The sequence below is a fragment of the Bombina bombina genome, chromosome 3 (assembly GCF_027579735.1).
Source record: "Bombina bombina isolate aBomBom1 chromosome 3, aBomBom1.pri, whole genome shotgun sequence".
NCBI lineage: Eukaryota > Metazoa > Chordata > Amphibia > Anura > Bombinatoridae > Bombina > Bombina bombina.
In genome coordinates this window covers 75,977,021-76,001,022 of record NC_069501.1, presented here as the reverse complement: position 1 = coordinate 76,001,022, position 24,002 = coordinate 75,977,021, and the positions used below count along the sequence as shown (strand labels likewise).

At 37.7% G+C, this 24,002-nt stretch overlaps 1 protein-coding gene across 1 annotated transcript in view; it reads right to left on the bottom strand.

Annotated features, from left to right (window-relative positions):
* Positions 1-24,002, bottom strand: part of CD86 (CD86 molecule) — a 40,147-nt gene that overhangs the window by 4,777 nt on the left and 11,368 nt on the right. Inside the window, exons 5-6 of the mRNA XM_053705150.1 lie at positions 18,692-18,829; positions 5,946-6,000 (exon numbers count right to left, since the gene is read on the bottom strand). Of these exons, the coding sequence (XP_053561125.1) occupies positions 5,946-6,000; positions 18,692-18,829 (193 nt within the window). The remainder of the gene's footprint in view (positions 1-5,945; positions 6,001-18,691; positions 18,830-24,002) is intronic.

Genomic DNA, 24,002 nt, shown 5'->3' with positions numbered 1-24,002 from the left:
GTTTAACCTTTTGATCTTTTGTTAAAAAAAATACTCTGTGCTCATGGATATCAAACAATTGCAAACACAACACAGGTTTATCCCCCCCCCCCCCCAAAAAAAAAAAAAAAATCTTTGTTAAATATGTGTGGCACAATTATTGGTACCCCTATGAATTCATATAATAAAATATATTTGAAGTATATTCCCATTGATATTTTAGATTTTTTAGTACACCTGTGTTACTAGGGACAGGAAATTGTTCAACCATGACTTCCTGTTTCACATGGGGTATAAATATGAGGTAACACATAAGCCAAATTCCCTTAGTCATTCATCACAATGGGTAAGTTTAAGGAATATAGCTGTGATGGGTGGCAAAAGGTTGTTTAGCTTCACAAAATGGGAAGTGGCTATAAGAAAATAGTTAAAGCATTGAAAATGCCAATCTCCACCATCAGAGCAATAATTAAGAAGTTCCAGTCAACTGGAAATGTTGTGAATCAACCTGGAAGAGGACGCGTGTCTATATTGTCTCAACACAATGTGAAGAGAATGGTTTGAGTGGCCAAAATATTTGAAAGGATCATAGCTGGAGAATTGCAGAAGTTAGTTGCGTCTTGGGGTCAGAAAATCTCCAAAATAGAGATTTTTGGCAATAAACTCCAGAGCTGGTTTAGGAGCACACAGAGAGGTAGGAATAAAGAAAATAACCTCATGCCCACAGTTACATATGGTGGTGGCTCTTTAATGTTTCGGGGGTGTTTTTCTGCCAGAGGCCCTGGACATTTTGTTAGGATTTATATCATCATGGACTCTATCAAATATCAACAGATATTAAATGAACACCTGTGGTTGGATCTTCCAGCAGGACAATGATCCTAAACATACATTAAAATCAACACAAAAATGGTTTGTTGACCACAAAAACAAGGCCCTGCTATGTCAATCCCAGTCCCCTGACTTGAACCCCATAGAAAACCTGTGGGGTGAACTGAAGAGGAGAGTCCAACCTCATCAGGCATTATAGGAGAAGACTCAGAGCTGTTATCTTGGCAAAGGTAGGTAGCACAAAGTATTTACTAAAAGGGTGGCAATAATTGTGCCACACATATATTTAACAAAGATTTTTTTTTTTGGATAAACCTGTGTAATGTTTGCAATTGTCTCATATCCATGAGAGTAGAGTATTTTTGTGTATTTTTTTAACAAAAGATCAAAACGTTAAAAAATAAGGACAATTTTTTACAGCCTTCTTTGCTCATATTTACCAAGGGTGTCAATATCTGTGGAGGGAACTGTGTGTATATATATATATATATATATATATATATATATATATATATATATATACATGTATGTGTGGGTGTAAGTGTGCATTTGTGTGTGTGAATATGTATGTGTGTGGGTGGGTTTATGTAAATATGTGTGTGTGTGTGGGGGTGTTTCTATATATGTGTGGGTGTTTCTATCAGCCAATCAGAATCTAAGGGACGCCATCTTGGATGAAATCATTTAAAGGAAACTTCAATGTTCAAGAAGACATCGATTGAAGAGGATGCTCTGCGCCGGATGTCTTGAAGATGGAGCCGCTTCGCGCCGTCTGGATGAAGATAGAAGATGCCGTCTGGATGAAGACTTCTGTCGGCTTGGATGAAGAATTCGGCCCGCTTGGATGAAGACTTCTCCTGGCTTCATTGAGGACTTCTTGCCGCTTGGATGAAGACTTCTGCCGCTTTATTGAGGATGGATGTCGGGTCTTCAAAAACTGTAAGTGGATCTTCGGGGGTTAGTGTTAGGTTTTTTAAGGGTTTATTGGGTGGGTTTTAATTTTAGATTAGGGACTTTGGGCAAGGAAAAAGAGCTAAATGCCCTTTTAAGGGCAATGCCCATCCAAATGCCCTTTTCAGGGCAATGGGGAGCTTAGGTTTTTTAGATAGAATTTTATTTGGGGTGTTGGTTGTGTGGGTGGTGGGTTTTAATTTTAGATTAGGGACTTTGGGCAAGGAAAAAGAGCTAAATGCCCTTTTAAGGGCAATGCCCATCCAAATGCCCTTTTCAGGGCAATGGGGAGCTTAGGTTTTTTAGATAGAATTTTATTTGGGGTGTTGGTTGTGTGGGTGGTGGGTTTTACTGTTGGGGGGTATTTGTATTTTTATTTACAGGTAAAAGTGCTGATTTCTTTGGGGCAATGCCGTAAAAAGGCCGTTGGTTGTTTATTGTAGGCTAGGGGTTTTTTTTATTTTGGGGGGGGGCTTTTTTATTTTCATAGGGCTCTTAGATTAGGTGTAATTAGCTTAAATATTTGATTTTTTTTTATTTAGTGTAACAGTGTTTATTTTTTTTTAAAACTTAGTGTTTGTTATTTTGTGTAACTTAGTTGTTAGTTTTTTGTAACTTTGTAATTTTTAATTGTAGATTTTAATTATTTGAGTAGGGTTAGGTTTTTAACTATATAATTTAATTTGTAGTTTAATGTAATTGTAGTATAATAGGGTAGGTTAATTATTAGTTTAATTTAGTTTATTGTAATTTTAATATAATAGTTAGGGTAGATTAATTAATAGTTTAATATAGTTTATTGTAATTTTAGTATAATAGATAGGGTAGGTAATTAATAGTTTAATATAGTTTAATTTAAATCTAAAGGTAAGTTTAAATTTATTATAAGATAGGGATAATGTAATTTTAATGTACAGTTACCGGCTTGTTAGGTTTAGGTGTTAATAGTTTAATTTAGTTTTTGGCGATGTGGGGGGCTTGCAGTTTAGGGGTTAATAGGTTTAGTAAGTGGTAATGATGTGGAAAGCCAGGGGTTTATGGTTAATACATTTATTTATTTGTGGTGGGAGTGGAGGGATAGGGGTTAATACATTTAGTTAGGTTGTGGCGGTGTCGGGGAGCGGCGGAATAGGGGTTAATAGCTTTATTTAGTTGTGGCGGGGTCCGGGAGTGGTGGGATAGGGGTAAAACATTTTAGTATAGTGGCGGTGTTTTGTGACAGGGTATAATTAAAGCTGGGAAAAGCTGAATAGCAGCGAGATTGATGATTGATCGTTAACAACAGTCCGTTGCTCATCACCCCGCACTTGGTGCGCGGCTTTTTGACAGCATTTTTAATAAATATGGAGAGCGTATTCAGGTCCGCCTCCGCGATGTCAGGCGAGCGTATTGGTGCCGTCGAATGCAAGAAAGTTGACGGCCTGATAAGTAGGCCTCTATGTGTGGGTGTACAGTACGTAGTATATGTGTGGGTGTATGTATGTATGTGTGGGTGTATATATGTATGTGTGGGTGTATGTATGTATGTGTGGGTGTACAGTACGTAGTATATGTGTGGGTGTATGTATGTATGTGTGGGTGTATGTATGTATGTGTGGGTGGGTGTATATATGTATGTGTGGGTGTATATATGTATGTGTGGGTATATGTATGTATGTGTGGGTGTATGTATGTATGTGTGGGTGTATATATGTATGTGTGGGTGTATGTATGTATGTGTGGGTGTATGTATGTATGTATGTGTGGGTGTATATATGTATGTGTGGGTGTACAGTATGTATGTATGTGTGGGTGTATATATGTATGTGTGGGTGTACAGTATGTATGTATGTGTGGGTGTATATATGTATGTGTGGGTGTACAGTATGTATGTATGTGTGGGTGTATATATGTATGTGTGGGTGTACAGTATGTATGTATGTATGTGTGGGTGTATGTATGTATGTGTGGGTGTCCAGTATATATGTATGTGTGGGTGTACAGTATGTAGTATATGTGTGGGTGTATGTATGTATGTGTGGGTGTACAGTATGTAGTATATGTGTGGGTGTATGTATGTATGTGTGGGTGTACAGTATGTATGTATGTGTGGGTGTATATATGTATGTGTGGGTGTACAGTATGTATGTATGTGTGGGTGTATATATGTATGTGTGGGTGTACAGTATGTATGTATGTATGTGTGGGTGTATATATGTATGTGTGGGTGTACAGTATGTATGTATGTATGTGTGGGTGTATATATGTATGTGTGGGTGTACAGTATGTATGTATGTGTGGGTGTATATATGTATGCGTGGGTGTATGTATGTATGTGTGGGTGTATATATGTATGTGTGGGTGTATATATGTATGTGTGGGTGTACAGTATGTATGTATGTGTGGGTGTATATATGAGTGCATGGGTGTGAAATGCTATGCTTTTATGCTACAGTTATATGTGATTGTTGTTGCTGGGTGCTCTGATAAGGAGTCAGTGCCGTAATAGAAATAGAAATAATTTTTCTACATTTCCTGCTGTCATACAAAATGTTGATTTGATTTAGATTTCTCTTCAGCTCACACACTTTGCTTTTCATCAATTGATAAAAAAAATAAACTATTAGCATTTCTATTTTTGAAAGAATTCTTACTTACAGTATTTTTTCCACCTGCCTATAACTTTTTTACAGTAGTGATATATACTTTTGAGCTCAAACACCTTGACATATACCATATCCCTTTTAAACACTTTTTATGCATGTATTTTAATAATAAACTTTTATTTTTTGCAAAAAAAAAGTTTATATACAGGTATGAGTTTTATACTTTATTTTAATATGTTTTCCATGTGTTTTGTGTAACTTTTATAACGCTAACACTTTAGATCAGGTCTCAGGTTGCTCTAAATCTTCTTGCCATATTATGTGTTGCGCTCAAGCGTAAGTCATAACTCCATTGAATGTATAGGGGGCGCTAAAGGGATCCTGGCCACACTAAACCTTCTCTGTTAAATCTGTTTAACCATTGAATTGTAATAACAATTTGCATAATTTTAGCAAGGTAAAGCCATATTTATATTGTACCCTGCGCAATCATTAGCACTCCACTTGTAATCTGGGCCCCTATTGGACATTTATTCCATGAATCCACCAACCTTTTTGTAAAAATAAAAACTGCTTTCCCATATTTCTCCTGAATCTGCTACCCTCGAACTTGAATATCGTGAACTCTTGTTTTGTTATTCTTTTTTGTGTAAGAGGTTTTCAGCTTCCACTTTATTAAGTATAAATTTGAATGTTTCTATCATGTAATTTAAAGGTTTCTATTGTGTTTTTGAGCTATTATTCATGCCTGGAACAAGAGTGTTTTCCTTTGCACCTCAGCCATGAAATACTGCATAGTTGTGTCATCACTGAAGAACACTATGAATATTCACATCTTGATTATTTTGATTTTAGATTATTTTACTAATTAGAGCATATATGCTGAGTATGTTGATTTTAGATTATCTAACTAATTAGATCACTTCATTTTTACAACAGAATGAAGCTTTAAGCTGTAGATCCGATGGGTTTTGGATAAAATTATCATTCTTGGCCCACTTTACTTTAAAAAAAAAAACTTTTATGATCATGATTTACAGAAAAATATAAAAATTATATATAAGAAAAATATAATCTCTACTAATATCATTGGTTGATCGCTGCTTCATGTTTATTCTCATTGGTTAATAGGTAGGATAAACATTTGTACCCAGACCCTAGCTCTAGTGCTAGTCATAACCCTAACCAAGAGCAACATTTTAATTCAATTAAGCTATTTAAAAAAAAAAAAAAGTTTTTTCTAATGAAACAAAGAAGCACTATAAAGTGACATGAACCCCAACGTTTTTCTTTCATGATTCAGATAGAGTATACAGTTTTATACAACATTCCAATTTACTTCTATTATATAATTTGCTTCATTCTTTAGATATCCTTTGATGAAGAAATAGCAATGCAGATAGGTGAGCTCTATGTGCTGCCACCAATCAGCAGCTGCTAAGCCTATTTAGATATGTTTTTCAACAAAGGATATCAAGGGAATGAAGCAAACTACATAATAGAAGTACATTTGTTTAAAAGTGCATGGTCTTTCTAAATCATGAAAGAAAAATGTGGGGTTTAATGTCCTTTTAATGTCACAAACATAGTATTCCTTACTTTATCTGTCTGTCTTCATTTTGCCCTGGTGCTGAGGGGACTGCAATTTTTCTTCCTGTTAGTAAAAAAACAAACAAACAGTTACATTTTTACAATTCCTTCAACAAATAATGAATAATGATCCTGATAATAGGAAATTACCTGGGGATTTCCGACACTCCCTGTCTCTTACATAACTAAGGCAAATTTATAAACTAATGAAATAGGAGAATAAAGAGTGAATCTCACATGACTATCACATATTTTTGTAGTTGCTTATGTTTCCATGTATCTAATGTGAACTACTGGTTCTCTTATAATCACCCCAAAAGTTATCAAACACTTTAAAATATCCAGCATATTTGCCACTTAAAGGGACAGTCTAGTCAAAATTAAACTTTCATTATTCAGATAGGACTTGTAATTTTAATCAACTTTCCAATTTACTTTTATCATCAAATTTGTTTTGTTCTCTTGGTATTCTTAGTTGAAACTAAACCAAGGTAGGCTCATATGCTAAATTCTAAGCCCTTAAGGGTTGCCTCTTATCACATGCTTTTTAAATTGCTTTTCACAACAAGAGACTGAAAGTACACGTGGGACATATACGGCTACATTACGAGTTTTAGTCGGTAAGGCTTGCGGTGCTAACGCTCAGTTTCAGCTCACCTACAAACAACGCTGGTATTACAGGTTTTTCCAACCCCGGCGTTAGCCTCTAAAAAGTGAGCGGAGAGCACAATTTAGCTCCACATCTCACCTCAATACCAGCGCTGCTTACGCTAGTGGTGAGCTGGCTAAACGTGCTCCTGCACAATTTCCCCATAGGAATCAATGGTACAGAATCGGCTGAAAAAAACCAAACACCTGCAAAAAAGCAGCGTTAAGCTCCTAACGCAGCCCCATTGATTCCTATGGGGAAACACATTTTATGTTTACACCTAACATCCTAACATGAACCCCGAGTCTAAACACCCTTAATCTTACACTTATTAACCCCTAATCTGCCGCCCCCGACATCGTCGCCACCTGCATTATATTGTTAACCCCTAATCTGCCACTCTGGACACCGCCGACACCTACATTATACTTATGAACCACTAATCTGCTGCCCCAGCATCGCCGCAACTATATTAAATTTATTAACCCCTAATCTGCCGCCGCCAACATCGCTGCCACTATAATAAAGTTATTAACCCCTAAATCTAAGTCTAACCCTACCCCCCCAACCCCCCTAACTTAAATATAATTTAAATAAATCTAAATAAAATAACTACAATTAAATAAATTATTCCTATTTAAAACTAAATACTTACCTATAAAATAAACCCTAAGATAGCTACAATATAACTAATAGTTACATTGTAGCTAACTTAGGGTTTATTTTTATTTTATAGGCCAGTTTGTATTTATTTTAAATAGGAACAATAGTTATTAACTATGTAATAAACTACCTAGCTAAAATAAATACAAATTTACCTGTCAAATAAACCCTAACCTAAGTTACAATTACACCTAACACTAAACTATAATTAAATAAATTACCTAAACTAACTACAATTAATTACAATTAAATTAAATAATCTAAAGTATGAAAAAAACAATAAATTACAGAAAATAATAAAATAATTACAAGATTTTTAAACTAATTACACCTAATCTAATCCCCTAATAAAATAAAAAAGCCCCCCAAAATAATAACAAGCCCTACCCTATACTATATTACAAATAGGCTTTAAAAGGGCTTTTTGTGGGGCATTGCCCCAACGTAATCAGCTCTTTTACCTGTTAAAAAAAAAATACAATACCCCCCCAACATTAAAACCCACCACCCACACACCCAACCCTACTTTAAAACCCACCCAATCCCCCCTTAATAAAACCTAACACTAACCCCTTGAAGATCACCCTACCTTGAGACGTCTTCACCCAGCCGGGCACAAGTGGTCCTCCAGAGGGGCAGAAGTCTTCATCCGATCCGGGCAGAAGAGGACCTCCAGACGGGCAGAAGTCTTCATCCAGGCGGCATCTTCTATCTTCATCCATCCGGAGCGGAGCGGGTCTATCTTCAAGCCAGCCGACGCGGAGCATCCTCTTCTTCCGACGACTCCCGACGAATGAAGGTTCCTTTAAATGATGTCATCCAAGATGGCGTCCCTTGAATTTCGATTGGCTGATAGGATTCTATCAGTCAATCGGAATTAAGGTAGGAAAAATCCTATTGGCTGATGCAATCAGCCTGGATGAAGACTTCTGCCCGTCTGGAGGTCCACTTCTGCCCGGATCGGATGAAGACTTCTGCTCCTCTGGAGGACCACTTGTGCCCAGCTGGGTGAAGACGTCTTGATCTTCAAGGAGGTTAGTGTTAGGTTTTATTAAGGGGGGATTGGGTGGGTTTTAGAATAGGGTTGGATGTGTGGGTGGTGGGTTTTAATGTTGGGGGTGGTATTGTATTTTTTTACAGGTAAAAGAGCTGATTACTTTGGGTCAATGCCCCGCAAAAAGCCCTTTTAAGGGCTATTTGTAATTTAGTATAGGGTAGGGATTTTTATTATTTTGGGGGGCTTTTTTATTTTATTAGGGGGATTAGATTAGGTGTAATTAGTTTACATTTCTTTTAATTATTTTATTATTTTCTGTAATTTAGTGGGGGGGTTTTCCTACTTTAGTTTATTTAATTTAATTGTAGTTAATTGTAGTTAATTTAGGAAATTATTTTAATTATAGTGCAGTGTTAGATGTAATTGTAATTTAGGTTAGGTTTTATTTTACTGGTAAATTTGTCTTTATTTTAGCTAGGTAGTTATTAAATAGTTAATAACTATTTAATAACTATTGTACCTAGGTAAAATAAATACAAAGTTGCCTGTAAAATAAAAATAAACCCTAAGCTAGATACAATGTAATTATTAGTTATATTGTAGCTAGCTTAGGGTTTATTTTATCGGTAAGTATTTAGTTTTAAATAGGAATAATTTATTTAATTGTAGTAATTTTATTTCATTTTATTTAAATTATATTTAAGTTAGGGGGGGTTAGGGTTAGGGTTAGACTTAGGTTTAGGGGTTAATACATGTAATATAGTTGCGGCGACGTTGGGGGCGGCAGATTAGGGGTTAATAAATGTAGGTAGGTGTCAGCAAAGTTAGGGCCGGCAGATTAGAAGTTTATATTATTTAACTAGTGTTTGCGAGGCGGGAGTGCAGCGGTTTAGGGGTTAATATATTTATTGAAGTGGCGGCGATGTCTGGTCGGCAGATTATGGGTTAAAAACTTTAGTTAACTGTTTGCAATGTGGGGGGGCCTCGGTTAAGGGGTTAATAGGTAGTTTATGGGTGTTAGTGTACTTTTTAGCACTTTAGTTAAGAGTTTTATACTACGGTGTTAGCCCATAAAACTCTTAACTACTGATTTTTAAATGCGGTAGGAGTCTTAAAAGCAGAAGCTGTACCGCTCACTTTCTCCAAGACTCGCAATACCGGCGTTAGGAAAATCCCATTAAAAAGATAGCATACGCAATTGACGTAAGGGGATTTGCGGTATGCTCGAGTCACGAAACAAAAAGTGAGCGGTACACCTGTACCTGCCAGACTCATAATACCAGCGGGCATTAAAAAGCAGCATTTTGACCTCTCAACGCTGCTTTTTAAGGCTAACGCAAGACTCGTAATCTAGGCGATAGATAACACGGTGTTAACGCCCAGGGAGTTACTTGAGATTTAGCACAACACAATGCTAAATGAAAGTCAAAAGATAATAAACAGTCACAGTCATGTGATCAGGGGGCTGGAAGAAGGTTCTTAGATACAAGGTAATCACAGAGGCAAAAAGTATATTAACTGTGTAGGGTATGCAAAACTGGGGAATGGGAAATAAAGGGATTATGTATCTTTTAAAATAATAAAAATTGTATTGTAGACTGTCCCTAGTCAGACCTCACTAGTTAGACCTCACCTTTCTTACTGGAATGTTATTAACAGTGCTGGGGACTGTATCTCAAGAAGAATATAGATTAACTAAAAACTGTAAGAAGGCTTATTAAATGGGTACATTGTCTAAACTTTTTGTGTGACCCCCACCCTGTTAACCACTGTACTGAATAGAGATGTGGTATAATAAAAGCTCTTTGAGTACATTAAGGCTTGTGATATACTGAATGCTTACCTAATACAGCTATGGTAAGCATTCAGTATATCACAAAGGCAATGTTTCTCAATGTCCCTTAAAGGGATATGATTGAAACACTTGAACGTGATGCAGCATAAGCTGTAAAAGCCTGACTAGAAAATATCACCTGACTATCTCAAAATTTCCTCACTATTGATATCACACAGTGAGGCACTTTAGGCATTAAATAAGAATGTATGTCCCAGTACTTGCAAGGGGTGTGCATACTTTTCAGTTTAAGGAACTTTATCATGAAATCTTGTGAGATTACAGTAAAGCAACTGATAAAGCTGATTGGCTGTAAAAAAAAAAAATCCACCATGCAGATGACAGTAGAAAGATCACAGAACACTTACTCTGTTGACATGGAGAATTCATGAGTTAAAATATCTTTGTTTTTTACATAGAGATATTAACTGTAAAGTTTCATGTCATCAGATTTCAAGTGATTTAACATACAGGTATTATGTCCCTTTAACAGGCCTGTGCTTGTCAGCGGCTGACTCACTGGCAATGACTCACCTGTGCTCAAGGAGGGAAATAGTTTGATCTAGCCTGTTAGGGACATTTGAGGGCCGTGCCAAAGGGAAAGTAATAGATCACTATACAAATGTGTCATACAGTTAGGTTATTAATGGTACCACTGTGAAATGTCAGAATTAAAGTGTGCCGGTACAAGTGCGCTAGTACAAGTGTTAAAGGACCATACTTGTGTATACAGCATTAAAGTACTATACTTGTGTATTGTATCTATGTTTTCTATACATTTTGCTTTATGTTCATATTCTAGTTGTTCTAATGTTGCTAAAAATTTGCAATATTATCTAATTGTGGGGTATGTGTGATTGCTTCTCTCGTTTTTGCTCATATGAGTTTTAGATGAATAAGATTTAAGTGTAATTGGGGTACTTATGAGAATATATAATGTACGTCTACAGGAGTTCATACTAAAAAAATATTGAGCACTAGGAAGTATAATATAGCTGAGACTAAAAACTATTTTCACAGAAAGTGCAATAACAGAACAAGGGATCATGATCTCAGGTTGAAGGGTGAGTAGGTTTAGGATTCATTTGTGAAAGTACTTATTTGCAGAAAGGGTGGTTGATTTATAGAATAAACTTTTATTAACGATAGTAAGGTCTATGATTGTACAGAGGTTTGGTATGTCTATGTATAATTATGTTTTAGAAAGAAGTATAGGCTAAAGTGATTGGCTTACTAATTTTTATCTGTTGTTTCTATATACAACAAGGTTATTTCGAATTTTTCTGTTTGATTTCTGCTGCAACTATAGGAAGACTTTTCAACACATCAAAAATTCTAATAAAGCAACATTTTTAATTGTCTTTATATTTCTTTTATCCCCTACTAACCAAAGCTATTATACTACTGGTTTCCAACTGATAAACAAGACTTTTAAGCTTGGACACCAATAACATTGGTGATGGTATATAGAGGACAGCTTGTACACATTTGCATCATATCACATTGGTGTTACATTCTTATTTTAGATACATTTTCACAGTAGTCTTGGGCATGACTGCACTGCATGGAGATAGAGTCAGCATGGTTAAGGTGTGAGGTTTGGGTCTGGAAGCCGTAGTCATGGCCCGGGGTGATTTGTGAATATGTCTGGGCAGGTCAGTGGTGGAGAGAATTCAATCAGTAACAGGGTTAGATTGTGAAACCAGGATGTAAATAGGGTAGAACAGGGCTCGACAAACCTAGGAGCCAGGGAGCCACTGGCTTCTAGAATTTTACCCTTGCATCATAAAGTTGTGGGTTATTCTCCATATATCTATATACATATCAGACTGTCAGGCTCCTAAATATTTTTACTGGATCCTAAATTTTAAACAGATTTGTTGACCTCTGAAATTGAGGAAGCTGCAGGACATACAGAAAGGACAGAGCTCCCAAACCATAACAATTAAGATGCTGGATGGTTGTGAGTTCTGAAGAAGATGTCAACAGCTTTTTCACAATAGGGAATTTATTGTCTCACATTGAAAGCTGGTGAGCAAATCTTCGACTGCTGCAAAAGTATATAAACTGTATTTACATATTACAATGATAAGGCAAAGTATGAAAAAATATCTCCCTGCTTAAGACACACACAGTATTTTAACTATTCATATTACAAGTCCAAAAACAATTTTCATGATTCAAATAGGGCATGTAATTTTAAACAACTTTCCAAATTACTTTTATCACCAGTTCTGCTTTGTTCTCTTGGTATTCTTAGTTGAAAGTTAAACCTAGACCTTGAAGGCCGCCTCTAATCTAAATGCATTCTGACAGTTTTCACCACTAGACAGCATTAGTTCATATGTTTCATATAGATAACATTGAGCTCATGCACGTGAATTTACTGAGGAGTGAGCACTGATTGGCTAAACTGCAAGTGTGTCAAAAGAACTGAAATAAGGGGGCAGTCTGAAGAGCTTTAGATGCAAGGTAATTTCAGAGGTAAAACTTGTATTATTATAACTGTGTTAGTAATGCAAAACTGGGGAATGGGTAATTAAAGGGTCATGAAACCCAAAACATTTCTTTCATTAATCAGATAGAGAATACAATTTTAAACAACTTTCTAATTTACTTTTTTTTATCTAATTTGTTTAATTCTCTTGGTATCATTTGTTGAAGGAGCAGCTATGCAGTAATGGTTTCTAACTAAACACATGGGTGAGCCAATCACAATCAATATATATATGCAGCCACCAATCAACTGCTAGATCCTAGGTTCTCTGCTGCCCCTGAGCTTACCTAGATAAACCTTCAGCAAAGGATAACAAGAGAAGGAAGCTAATTAAATAATATAAGTAAATTGGAAAGTTGTTTAAAATTGTATTCTCTATCTGAATCATGAAAAAAAAATTGCGTTTCATGTCCCTTTAAGGGATTATCTATCTTTTAAAACAACAAAACTTCTGGTGTTGACTGTCCCTTTATTAAAATAAAACCATAACTGACCAGTGAATTACTCCTCTATAAGGTCTAAGTTGGTTGTGAATGTGTTAACAGGTAATTATGGGCTAATAAAGGAGTAATTCACAGGAATACACATTTGGAGAGAAGTGTAGAATGAAAGGGGCATCAATGACTTCAGTGATTCACAAAGTGCTAAAGGTGAAGCTTTTAGTTTCAAAGGACTGAAATTCAAGATTTAAAATGACAAAGGCAGCTGCCATATTGTGCTCAAGACATGTATCTCTGAATTATCTTGAGAGAACGTTGTTTAAAAAGATAGATAATCCCTTTATTACCCATTCCCCAATTTTTGCATAATCAACACAGTTATAATAATACACGTTTTACATCTGTAATTACCTTGCATCTAAAGCTCTGCAGACTGCCCCCTTATTTCAGTTATTTTGACAGACTTGCAGTTTAGCCAATCAGTGCTCACTCCTCTGTAAATTCACGTGCATGAGCTCAATGGTATCTATATGAAACATATGAACTAATACTAATGAGCATATGAGCCTACCTAGGTTTAGCTTCCAACTAAGAATACCAAGAGAACAAAGCAAAATTAGTGATAAAAGTACATTAGAAAGTTGTTTAAAATTACATGCCCTATCTGAATCCTGAAAGTTTATTTTGGACTTGACTGTCCCTTTAAGTTTCACGTACCTTTAAAACATACTGAAGATGAAGTAGCTTTTCCCCACGATTTGGAAACTATTTAACAGCATGGTCAACAACCCAACCAATGAGAATATTAAAACTTTTGCAATGTATAACACATGATAATAGTGCTGGCCCTATATATGAACATAGGAATGTATAACTCAGCCAAAAATATTATTAGGACTGTTGGAATTTATATAAAAATATATCAGTTTAAATATAAGAGAAAGATTAATGACACCATGTGTTTATCTGGTCCTTTCCTCTTCTAGACTACCTGAAAAAGTCTATGAACCCTGTGGCCGTGATTTTTCCGGCTGACCAGAATGCCGAAGATGGCAGCCGCAAGCCGCATTTAGCAATTTTCTGAGCTGGATTTATTCTTGTTAAGAAATCCAGCTCTGAAAATTGCCGCTTTCGGCCACCATCTTCGGCATTAGGATCGACCCAAAATAGCAGAATGCACATGTCTAATAGTTAATCAATAACTTGTGGTCGGATTGTGATCATCTAAGAAGATGTTGTCTACGAATCGTATGGTGGGCTGTTCCAAACCTATATTTTTCAAATACTAGACTGGTGTTATTGTTTACATTGTGATTGCTCTAATGACTAAAAAGGCTTACTGGAAGATGGTAAAACACGATTGAAAGTAATTTACAATGAGACAACATTAAAGAAAGTATCACTGGAAACCTCTTTCACTGTAGAACTGCCCAAACAGAAAAGTTTGAAAAGTAGTGGGGAAATTCCTGTACTTTCCAGAAAGCCATCACTATATGAAGTCAGCTGCTTTCTTTGCAGTTACGTCTAGCTGAAAACAACGTCATTCATTTAAAGTTGCAACTTCTCTTTTTAGTTACATCCATGGAAAAAGGGCAACAGGCTGTTAGTGACACAAATAAATTATTAGAATACACAAGATTCCGAAAATAATGTATACCTTCTTAGAACTGGATTTATTTACAAAAGCCAACTTTGCTTAAAACTCACCATCAATGGAGGATTCTTGCTGTTGCTCAATTTAAAATTAAACCTCTCATGAAATGAATCATCAAGTGCAGTGAAAAACCTAAATAATACATAGCTCTTCCTTATTTTATTTTCCTACTTTTCATTTTTAGCAGAACCCTGCAACATGCATTGACTTATTTATATCTGTCACTTATTAGTCACAGCAGAGAACGTGGTGTGTTCCTGGACTGCTATTGTTCATTAAAATAATACATGAGCATTTTAAGTTACTATAAACATTTATTTTGTGTACTGACTATTTGCAAAGCACTGCTACATTGCTGGTATATATATATATATATATATATATATATATATATATATATATATATATATATATATATCTATATATATATATATATATATATATAGAGAGAGAGAGAGAGAGAGAGAGAGAGAGAGAGATAGATAGATAGATAGATAGATAGATATATAGAGGATTTAAGCAGCTCTCATTCTATTTGCTAATTCAAATTAGCCAATAGAATGAGAGCTGCTTAAATCCTATTGGCTGATTTGAATAGCCAATAGGATTTTAGCAGCCCTAATTCCTATTGGCTGATTCAAATTTTTCAGCCAATAGGAATGCAAGGGACACCATCATGAATCGCGTCCCTTGCATTGAAGATTCAGTGTACGGCGGCGACCGTATGAAGAGGATGCTCCACGCTGGATGTCTTCAGGATGGACCCGCTCCGCTCCTCCAGGATCAAGATAAAAGATGCTGCCTGGATGAAGATTGAAGATTCCACCTGGATGAAGACTTCTCGCCACTTGGATCAGGACTTCAAAGCCGGGATGAAGATTGAAGAGGTCGCCTGGATGAAGGCTTCTCGCCACTTGGATCAGGACTTCAAAGCCGGGATGAAGATTGAAGAGGTCGCCTGGATGAAGGCTTCTCGCCGCCTGGATGAGGACTTCAACTCCGGGATGAAGATTGTTCAAGCGGGACTTCAAAAACTTTAAGTGGATCAACGGGGGTTCAGGGCAATGGCTAGGTTTTTTTAAGGTTTTTTTGGGTGGCTTTTTTAGTTTAGGGTTTAGGCTGTAAAAGAGATAAATGCCCTTTTAAGGGCAATGCCCATACAAATGCCCTTTTCAGGGCAATGGGTAGCTTAGGTTTTTCTAGAATTAGGTTTTTTTATTTTGGGGGGTTGGTTGGGTGGTGGGTTTTAGTGTTGGGGGGTCTTTGTGTTTTTTTTACAGGTAAACGAGCTGATATCTTTGAGGCAAAGCCCCACAAAAGGCCCTTTTAAGGGCCATTGGTAGTTTATTGTAGGCTAGGGTTTTTATATTTAGGGTGGGCTTTTTATTTTGATAGGGCTATTAGATTAGGTGGAATTCTTTTTTATTTTGGATAATTTAGTTTTTTATTTTTTACAATTTAGTGGGTTTTTTTTGTTGTAATTTTAGGTTTTAGTGTAAGGCAGGTTAGGTTTTATTTTTACAGGTAAGTTTGTATTTATTTTAACTAGGTAGTTAGTAAATAGTTAATAACTATTTATTAACTAGTCTACCTAGTTAATATAAATACAAACTTACCTGTGAAATAAAAATAAAACCTAAGCTAGCTACAATATAACTATTGGTTATATTGTAGCTAGCTTAGGTTGTATTTCACAGGTAAGTATATATTTAGTTTTAAATAGGTATTATTTAGTTAATAATTGTAACTTTAGTTTAGCTCTAGTTTAATTATGTTAAAGTTAGGGGGTGTTAGGGTTATGTTGGGGTTACGTTAGGGTTAGGGTTACGTTAGGGTTAGGGTTATGTTAGGGTTAGGTTGAGGGGTTAATATAGTTTAATTTAGATTTTTGCAATGTGGGGGGCTGGCAGTTTAGGGGTTAATAGGTTTATTTAGTGGTAGTGATGTGGGAGGTCAGAGGTTTAGGGGTTAATAACTTTATTTAGTTGCGTCGATGTCGGGTGCGGCAGAATAGGGGTTAATAACTTTAGTATAGTGGCGGTGATGGTGGGGCAGCAGATTAGGGGTTAATAGCTTTATTTAGGTGGAGACGATATCAGGAACGGCAGGTTAGTGGTTAATAACATTATGTAGATGGCGGCGATGTCGATGGGGGCAGATTAGGGTTGTTTAGACGTGGGGTTTATGTTAGGTTTAAACGTTAGTTTTCTTTCCCCATAGACATTAATGGGGCTGCGTTACGGAGCTTTTCATTCTCCCCAGTGATGTCTATGGGGGAAGCATGCACGAGCACGTCAAACACAGCGCTTGTTTTGTGTGCGATATAGAGCTCAGCGCAACCATATCGCCCTCACAAGTCAGGTTTTTTAAAACTTGTAATGGCAGCGCTATAGGGGGTTAAATAATGCAACTTTTTGTTGTGTTGTTTACTTTCCCTATAGCCCTCAAAACTCGTAATCTAGGTGTATCAGTTATCCTAATTTTCGTGGGATAATCCCAGCTTTTGTTATAATTCTCCTGGGGCTCTGTCCAACACTGTAAATTTTTTTCCTGAGGTATGTGTTTGGCACAATGCCTGACTGTGGGAATCAAACACTCAGTTTAGGCAGGTGTAATATGCATCTGTCTCTCCTGCACTTTGCATTAGCATTACAGAATAATAAAATATATATAATCTGGTGAACAATACAATATTACAAGTGGAACGCAAAAATACTAGCGCTGGTGTGTGTTAACATTGCTTGAGCTATAAGTAATGCTTTTACACTCATATTAAAAGAAAATTTTATTTATTAAGCATTTGAGTGACAGTCGAGGACAGTGATGGCAAACTTTGGCACTCCAGATGTTTCAGAACTACATTTCCCATGATGCTCTACTGGACTTTAGAGTGCCTAAGCATCATGGGAAATGTAGTTCTGAAAAATCTGCAGTGACAAGGTTGGCCATCATTGGTCTAAGGTGTGCTAACATTTGCATGTCACAGCACTGGTGTGCTTGTAGCACGCAGTAAAATTAATGTCGGATATTGGTCAAGCTCCATCCCAGGGAACGCTAAGCCAGTGGTGCGTAAGTAATGGAGTTCTTTGTGTAGTTCTGGGCTATACTACCAATAATAGTGCTTTACTTCAGGTCTTAAAAAGCTCTTCATTTTAGAGCGGTTTTTGTATTGTGCTCAGGCACACCACTTGAGATAAAAGTCTAATTAGCTTATAGCGCTCTGGGCACATAGTCTGCATTTATAGTAGAGTGGAAACTATGTCATGCATAGTGCGGAATTGTTGTGGGTTGTGAGCTCTGCCCTTCCTGTAGATCTCTATAGCTTACAGTTGTCCAGGTTTCCAAAATGAAGCCCGAGACCACAAACCAACCTCCAACTGCATTAACTCCATCCTAGAATGCTCTGACTTCTTTCTCAAATCTCCTTCACTCAGCTTAGGCAGTTGCATCTATAATGTGCTGGAATTTGTGTAAGTGTCTTACGGGCAATTTGTACTTGCAAAGTTCAGTTTAGCACCAAGGTGCGCTATGCCTTGCACTAAATAGAACTAAGCTAGTTTTGTTAAATGTTACCATTTTAGAACATCTTAGAAATTAGCTATCTATTCAAAATAAATGTTGATGCTTTCAATTGGCACATTTTTGTTCTCTATTATGTTTTGTAATTGTCAAATTTCTACATCAATGACCTGACATAATAATTCCCATGTTTTGTTACCCATCACATAGACACCAGAGAACTAGACACATTGGACCTTCAACAAAGTACAGGACAATCAGTTTCAGTGAAAATGCCCAAGCTTCTCCTTTGGGTGGTCAATGTGTGTGTTGCAAATGGGAATTGGTAGTCCCAAAGATGTATAGCAAAATATCCTAGTTTGTTTCAGACACAAACATTAAACATTGTGATGCGGATAAAAATCCATAGAGGACTTAGGCTACCCAAAACTTGCATAGGAGACAATTTTTTTATGTCTGTATTAGCTTTTTGGTGTCATTGGTTTAACAAATAACTACTTACTTTGACAACAAACTTTCTTCCTTCGTTTCATGCATATAAATAAAAATATGAAAACTGTTAAAGTCACCACGCTCACAATCGCAATACAGATTATTACGTTGTTTGATGGTGGCTTTATTGTAGTCGGAATTTCAAGTTCTGTGAAAGAAAAAAACACAAAATATTTTTAATATGGTGTAATTTAAAAAAAAAATCTCAGAAAAACAGACGTTATATGATCATTTTGCATAGAATGATAGTTTTTATAAAGTAATGGATGCCACCATGTTTGAACAAGGCTGTTTGGAAACCAGTATATATAATCTTCTGTTCCACACAGCCTTGTTTAAACAGTATCTTTTATTGCCTGTTTTATTTCTGTCCTTAATGGGATAGTAAACCCAATTTTTTTCTTTCATGATTCAGATAGAGCATGCAATTTTAAGCAACTATCTCATTTACTCCTATTATCAATTTTTGTTTGCTCTCTTGCTGCTATCTTTATTTAAAAAGCAGGAATGTAAGCTTAGAAGCCGAAACATTTTTGGTTCAGCACCTGGGTTGCACTTGCTGATTGGTGGCTAAATGTAGCCACCAAACAGCAATCACTATCCAGGGTGCTGAACCAAAAATGGGACGGCTCCAAATAATTGGAGCAAACAAGATGCTAATTTGCTTTAATAATGTTGAAACTTGGATGATATATTATTCTTTAACAACACAATAGAAATGTATTTACTGTATTTCTATTTGACTCACAGTAGTTCTGATTTCTAGGGGTCTATTTATCAAGCTCCAAACGGAGCTTGATGACCGCTGCTCCATAACCTGTCGGCCTGCTCTGAGGCGGCGGACAGAAATCAACCCGATCAAATACGATTGGGTTGATTGACACCCCCTGCTAGCGGGCGATTGGGGCGGTATTGCACCAGAAGTTTACAAGAACTGCTGGTGCAATGATAAACGCCGGCAGCGTATGCTGTCGGCATTTATCGATGTGCGGCGGACATGGTTCGCTATAGCGGATCATGTCCGTCCGCACAATGATAAATGGGGGCCCTAGTCTTTACATTATTCTTCCAGAAATTCTCCCCCACAAATCTTCTAAAATAGCATAATTAGAACTGTGATCTGACGCAACCCCAGATTCCCGCCTCTGTAATAGTGACAGTAGGAGATGCTATCTCATATTGTAATAACTGATGGAGATTATTTTGCCTTTCTGAATCAAAAAAGTTCCACATATGTATAGTTCTTAATGATCCTCTCTTTTTTATGGATTTTAGAACTTTTTTAGTGTAATGTCCCTTAGATTTACTTAAAGGGACAGTCTACACTAAAATTGTTATTGTTTAAAAAGATTGATAATGAGGCCTACTTATCAAGCCGTCAACTTACTTGCATTCGCCGGCACCAATACGTTCACCTGGCATCGCCTAACATCGCAGCCGTGGACCTGAATACTCTCTCCATATTTAACAAAAAAGCTGCCAAAAAGCTGCGCACCAAGTACGGGGCGATGAGCAGCGGACTGTTGTTAACTAACAGTCATTGATCTTACTGCTATTCGGCTTTTTAACAGCTTTATTTATATACTCTAACTAAACAGTAAGTTTTAAGGTAAGGTAAGTTTTAATTTATTATAAGATAGGGATGAGTTAATATTTAAAGTTAGCGGGTTGTTAGTTTTAGGGGTTAATAGGTTAATTTAGTTTATAGCGATGTGGGGGGCTGGCGGTTTAGGGGTTAATAGGTTTAGTAAGTGGTAGTGATGTGGGAGGCCAGGGGTTTAGGGCTTAATACATTTATTTAGTTGTGGTGGGCTCAGAGAGCGGCAGGATAGGGGTTAATAACATTATTTAAGTGGCGGCAGGGTCCGGGAGCGGCGGAATAGGGGTTAATAACTTTATGTAGGTGGCGGCGGTGTTGGGGCGGCAGATTAGGGGTTAATAAGTATAAGGTAGGTGGCGGCGGTGTCGGGGCGGCAGATTAGGGGTTAATAAGTATAATGTAGGTGGCGGCGGTTGCGGGCGGCAGATTAGGGGTTAATAAGTATAATGTAGGTGGCGGCGGTGTAGGGGGCGGCAGATTAGGAGTGTTTAGACTCGGGGTTTATGTTAGGGTGTTAGGTGTAAATATAACTTTTATTCTCCCATAGGAATCAATGCGATATCGGGCAGCAGCGAACATAAGCTTTCGCTGCTTTCAGACTCCCATTGAGTTCTATGGCATCCGCCACCTCCAGGGCGGCGGATTGAAAAGCAGGTACGCTGGGCCGGAATAGTGGCGAGCATACCTGATAGATATTTGTTAAATAGCAAAAGTTGTCAGATAGTGCTGAATTTGCATTCGGAACATTTGTAATGACGTCAGCATCGATCTGTGTCGGACTGAGACCACCGGATCGTATGTTACGTCACAAATTTCAACATTTGCCGGTCTGTAGGCTTTGATAAATAAGGGGAATCAGGCTCTCCACAATTACGCTGCGGAATTCAAGCGTATTTGAGGTTGACGGCTTGATAAATAGGCCGCAATGCCTTTACTACCCATTCCCCAGCTTTGCACAACCAACATTGTTATATTAATATACTTTATAACATTTAAACCTCTAAATGTCTGCCTGTTTCTAAGCCACTACAGACAGACTCTTATCACATGTTTTTTTATTTGCTTTTCACAACAGGAGACATGTGGGCCATATAGATAACATTTTGCTCGCACCCGTGTAGTTATTTAAGAGCTAGCACAACACAGTACCAAACACAAGTCAATAGATAATAAATAAAAAGTCATGTAATCAGGGGGCTGTCAGAAGATGCTTAGATACAAGGTAATCACAGAGATAAAAAGTATATTAATATAACTGTTGGTTATGCAACACTGGGGAATGGGTAATAAAGGGATTATCTATGTTTTAAAACAATAAAAATTATATTGTAGACTGTCCCTTTAAGCACATTATTATTTTTATTATTTCCATTGTGCTTAGTCCTTTTATATTATGTATGTGTCTTTGTAAGACAACTCCTTCAGCAATAGGTAAAATACACAATACAAAAGTTTACCAGCCAATGCTTAGTAATCAGTAACATCTGAAGGCACACAAGTTTGCCTTTACATAAATGGATAGATAAAAATACTTAATTTATTAAATTAATTATTGTATTACATACCTCATAAACATTTGCCTCTAGTACAGGCAGGTGAGGGGAATTTGTGGGAAGCGGCACAATAATATTTGGTGGTCTAAGATACAGGTGGAGGGGCATGGGCATCGGGTGGTTGGGCCTTGGTGTGTTATGGGCAAAGTTGGGAGAGTTGGGGTGTGTTTTTTAGACGGAGCTGGGGGGTCCCTAGAAACTGAATAATTTGCCCTGACTAGGGGAGCTGCAGGGGAACCATTCTGACCTTCAAGTATTGTCACGGGAATGGGGGGCTGCCCGATGTCCCTCCCATAACTCCACCATCACAAAAAAACAGTCGAAACCCCACATTAGTTTTTTCATATTCAGACAGAGCATACAATTTAAGAAAGTCCTGCCACAGACCTTTCAACCCTGACCATAGAGCACCAAACATTTTAACTGCTCTATATAAGCCCTGCCACAACCTCTCAACACTAACCATAGAGCACCAAACCCTTTAACTGCTCCATGTAAGGCCTGCCACAGACCTCTCAACACTGACCATAGTGCACCAAACATTTTAACTGCTCTATATAAGCCCTGCCACAGACCTCTCAACACTGACTATAGAGCACCAAACCTTTTATCTGCTCTATATAAGCCCTGCCACAAACCTTTCAACCCTGACTATAGAGCACCAAACCTTTTAACTGCTCCATGTAAGGCCTGCCACAGACCTCTCAACACTGACTATAGAGCACCAAACCTTTTATCTGCTCTATATAAGCCCTGCCACAAACCTTTCAACCCTGACCATAGAGCACCAAACCTTTTAACGGCTCCATGTAAGCCCTGCCACAGACCTCTCAACACTGACCATAGAGCACCAAACCTTTTAACTGCTCCATGTAAGCCCTGCCACAACCTTTCAACACTGACTATAGAGCACCATAACTTTTAACTGCTCCATGTAAACCCTGCCACAACCTCTCAACACTGAATATAGAGCACCATAACTTTTAACTGCTCCATGTAAGCCCTGCCACAACCTCTCAACACTGACTATAGAGCACCATAACTTTTAACTGCTCCATGTAAGCCCTGCCACAACCTCTCAACATTGACCATAGTGCACCAAACCTTTTAACTGCTCCATGTAAGCCCTGCCACAAACCTCTCAACACTGACCATAGAGCACCAAACCTTTTAACTGCTCCATGTAAGCCCTACCACAGACCTCTCAACACTGACCATAGAGCACCAAACCTTTTAAATGCTCTATATAAGCCCTGCCACAGACCTCTCAACACTGACCATAGAGCACCAAACCTATTAACTGCTCCATGTAAGCCCTGATACAGACCTCTCAACACTGACTATAGAGCACCACAACTTTTAACTGCTCCATGTAAGCCCTGCCACAGACCTCTTAACACTGACTATAGAGCACCATAACTTTTAACTGCTCCATGTAAGCCCTGCCACAACCTCTCAACATTGACCATAGTGCACCAAACCTTTTAACTGCTCCATGTAAGCCCTGCCACAAACCTCTCAACACTGACCATAGAGCACCAAACCTTTTAACTGCTTCATGTAAGCCCTGCCACAGACCTCTCAACACTGACCATAGAGCACCAAACCTTTTAACTGCTCCATGTAAGCCCTGACACAGACCTCTCAACACTGACTATAGAGCACCAAACCTTTTAACTGCTCTATATAAGCCCTGCCACAGACCTCTAAACACTGACCATAGTGCACCAAACCTTTTAACTGCTCCATGTAAGCCCTGCCACAACCTCTCAACACTGACTATAGAGCACCACAACTTTTAACTGCTCCATGTAAGCCCTGCCACAAACCTCTCAAAACTGACTATAGAGCACCACAACTTTTAACTGCTCCATGTAAGCCCTGCCACAGACCTCTCAACATTGACCATAGAGCACCAAACCTTTTAACTGCTCCATGTAAGCCCGGCCACAGACTTCTCAACATTGACCATAGAGCACCACAACTTTTAACTGCTCCATGTAAGCCCTGCCACAGACCTCTCAACATTGACCATAGAACACCAAACCTTTTAACTGCTCCATGTAAGCCCTGCCACAACCTCTCAACACTGACTATAGAGCACCACAACTTTTAACTGCTCCATGTAAGCCCTGCCACAGACCTCTCAACATTGACCATAGTGCACC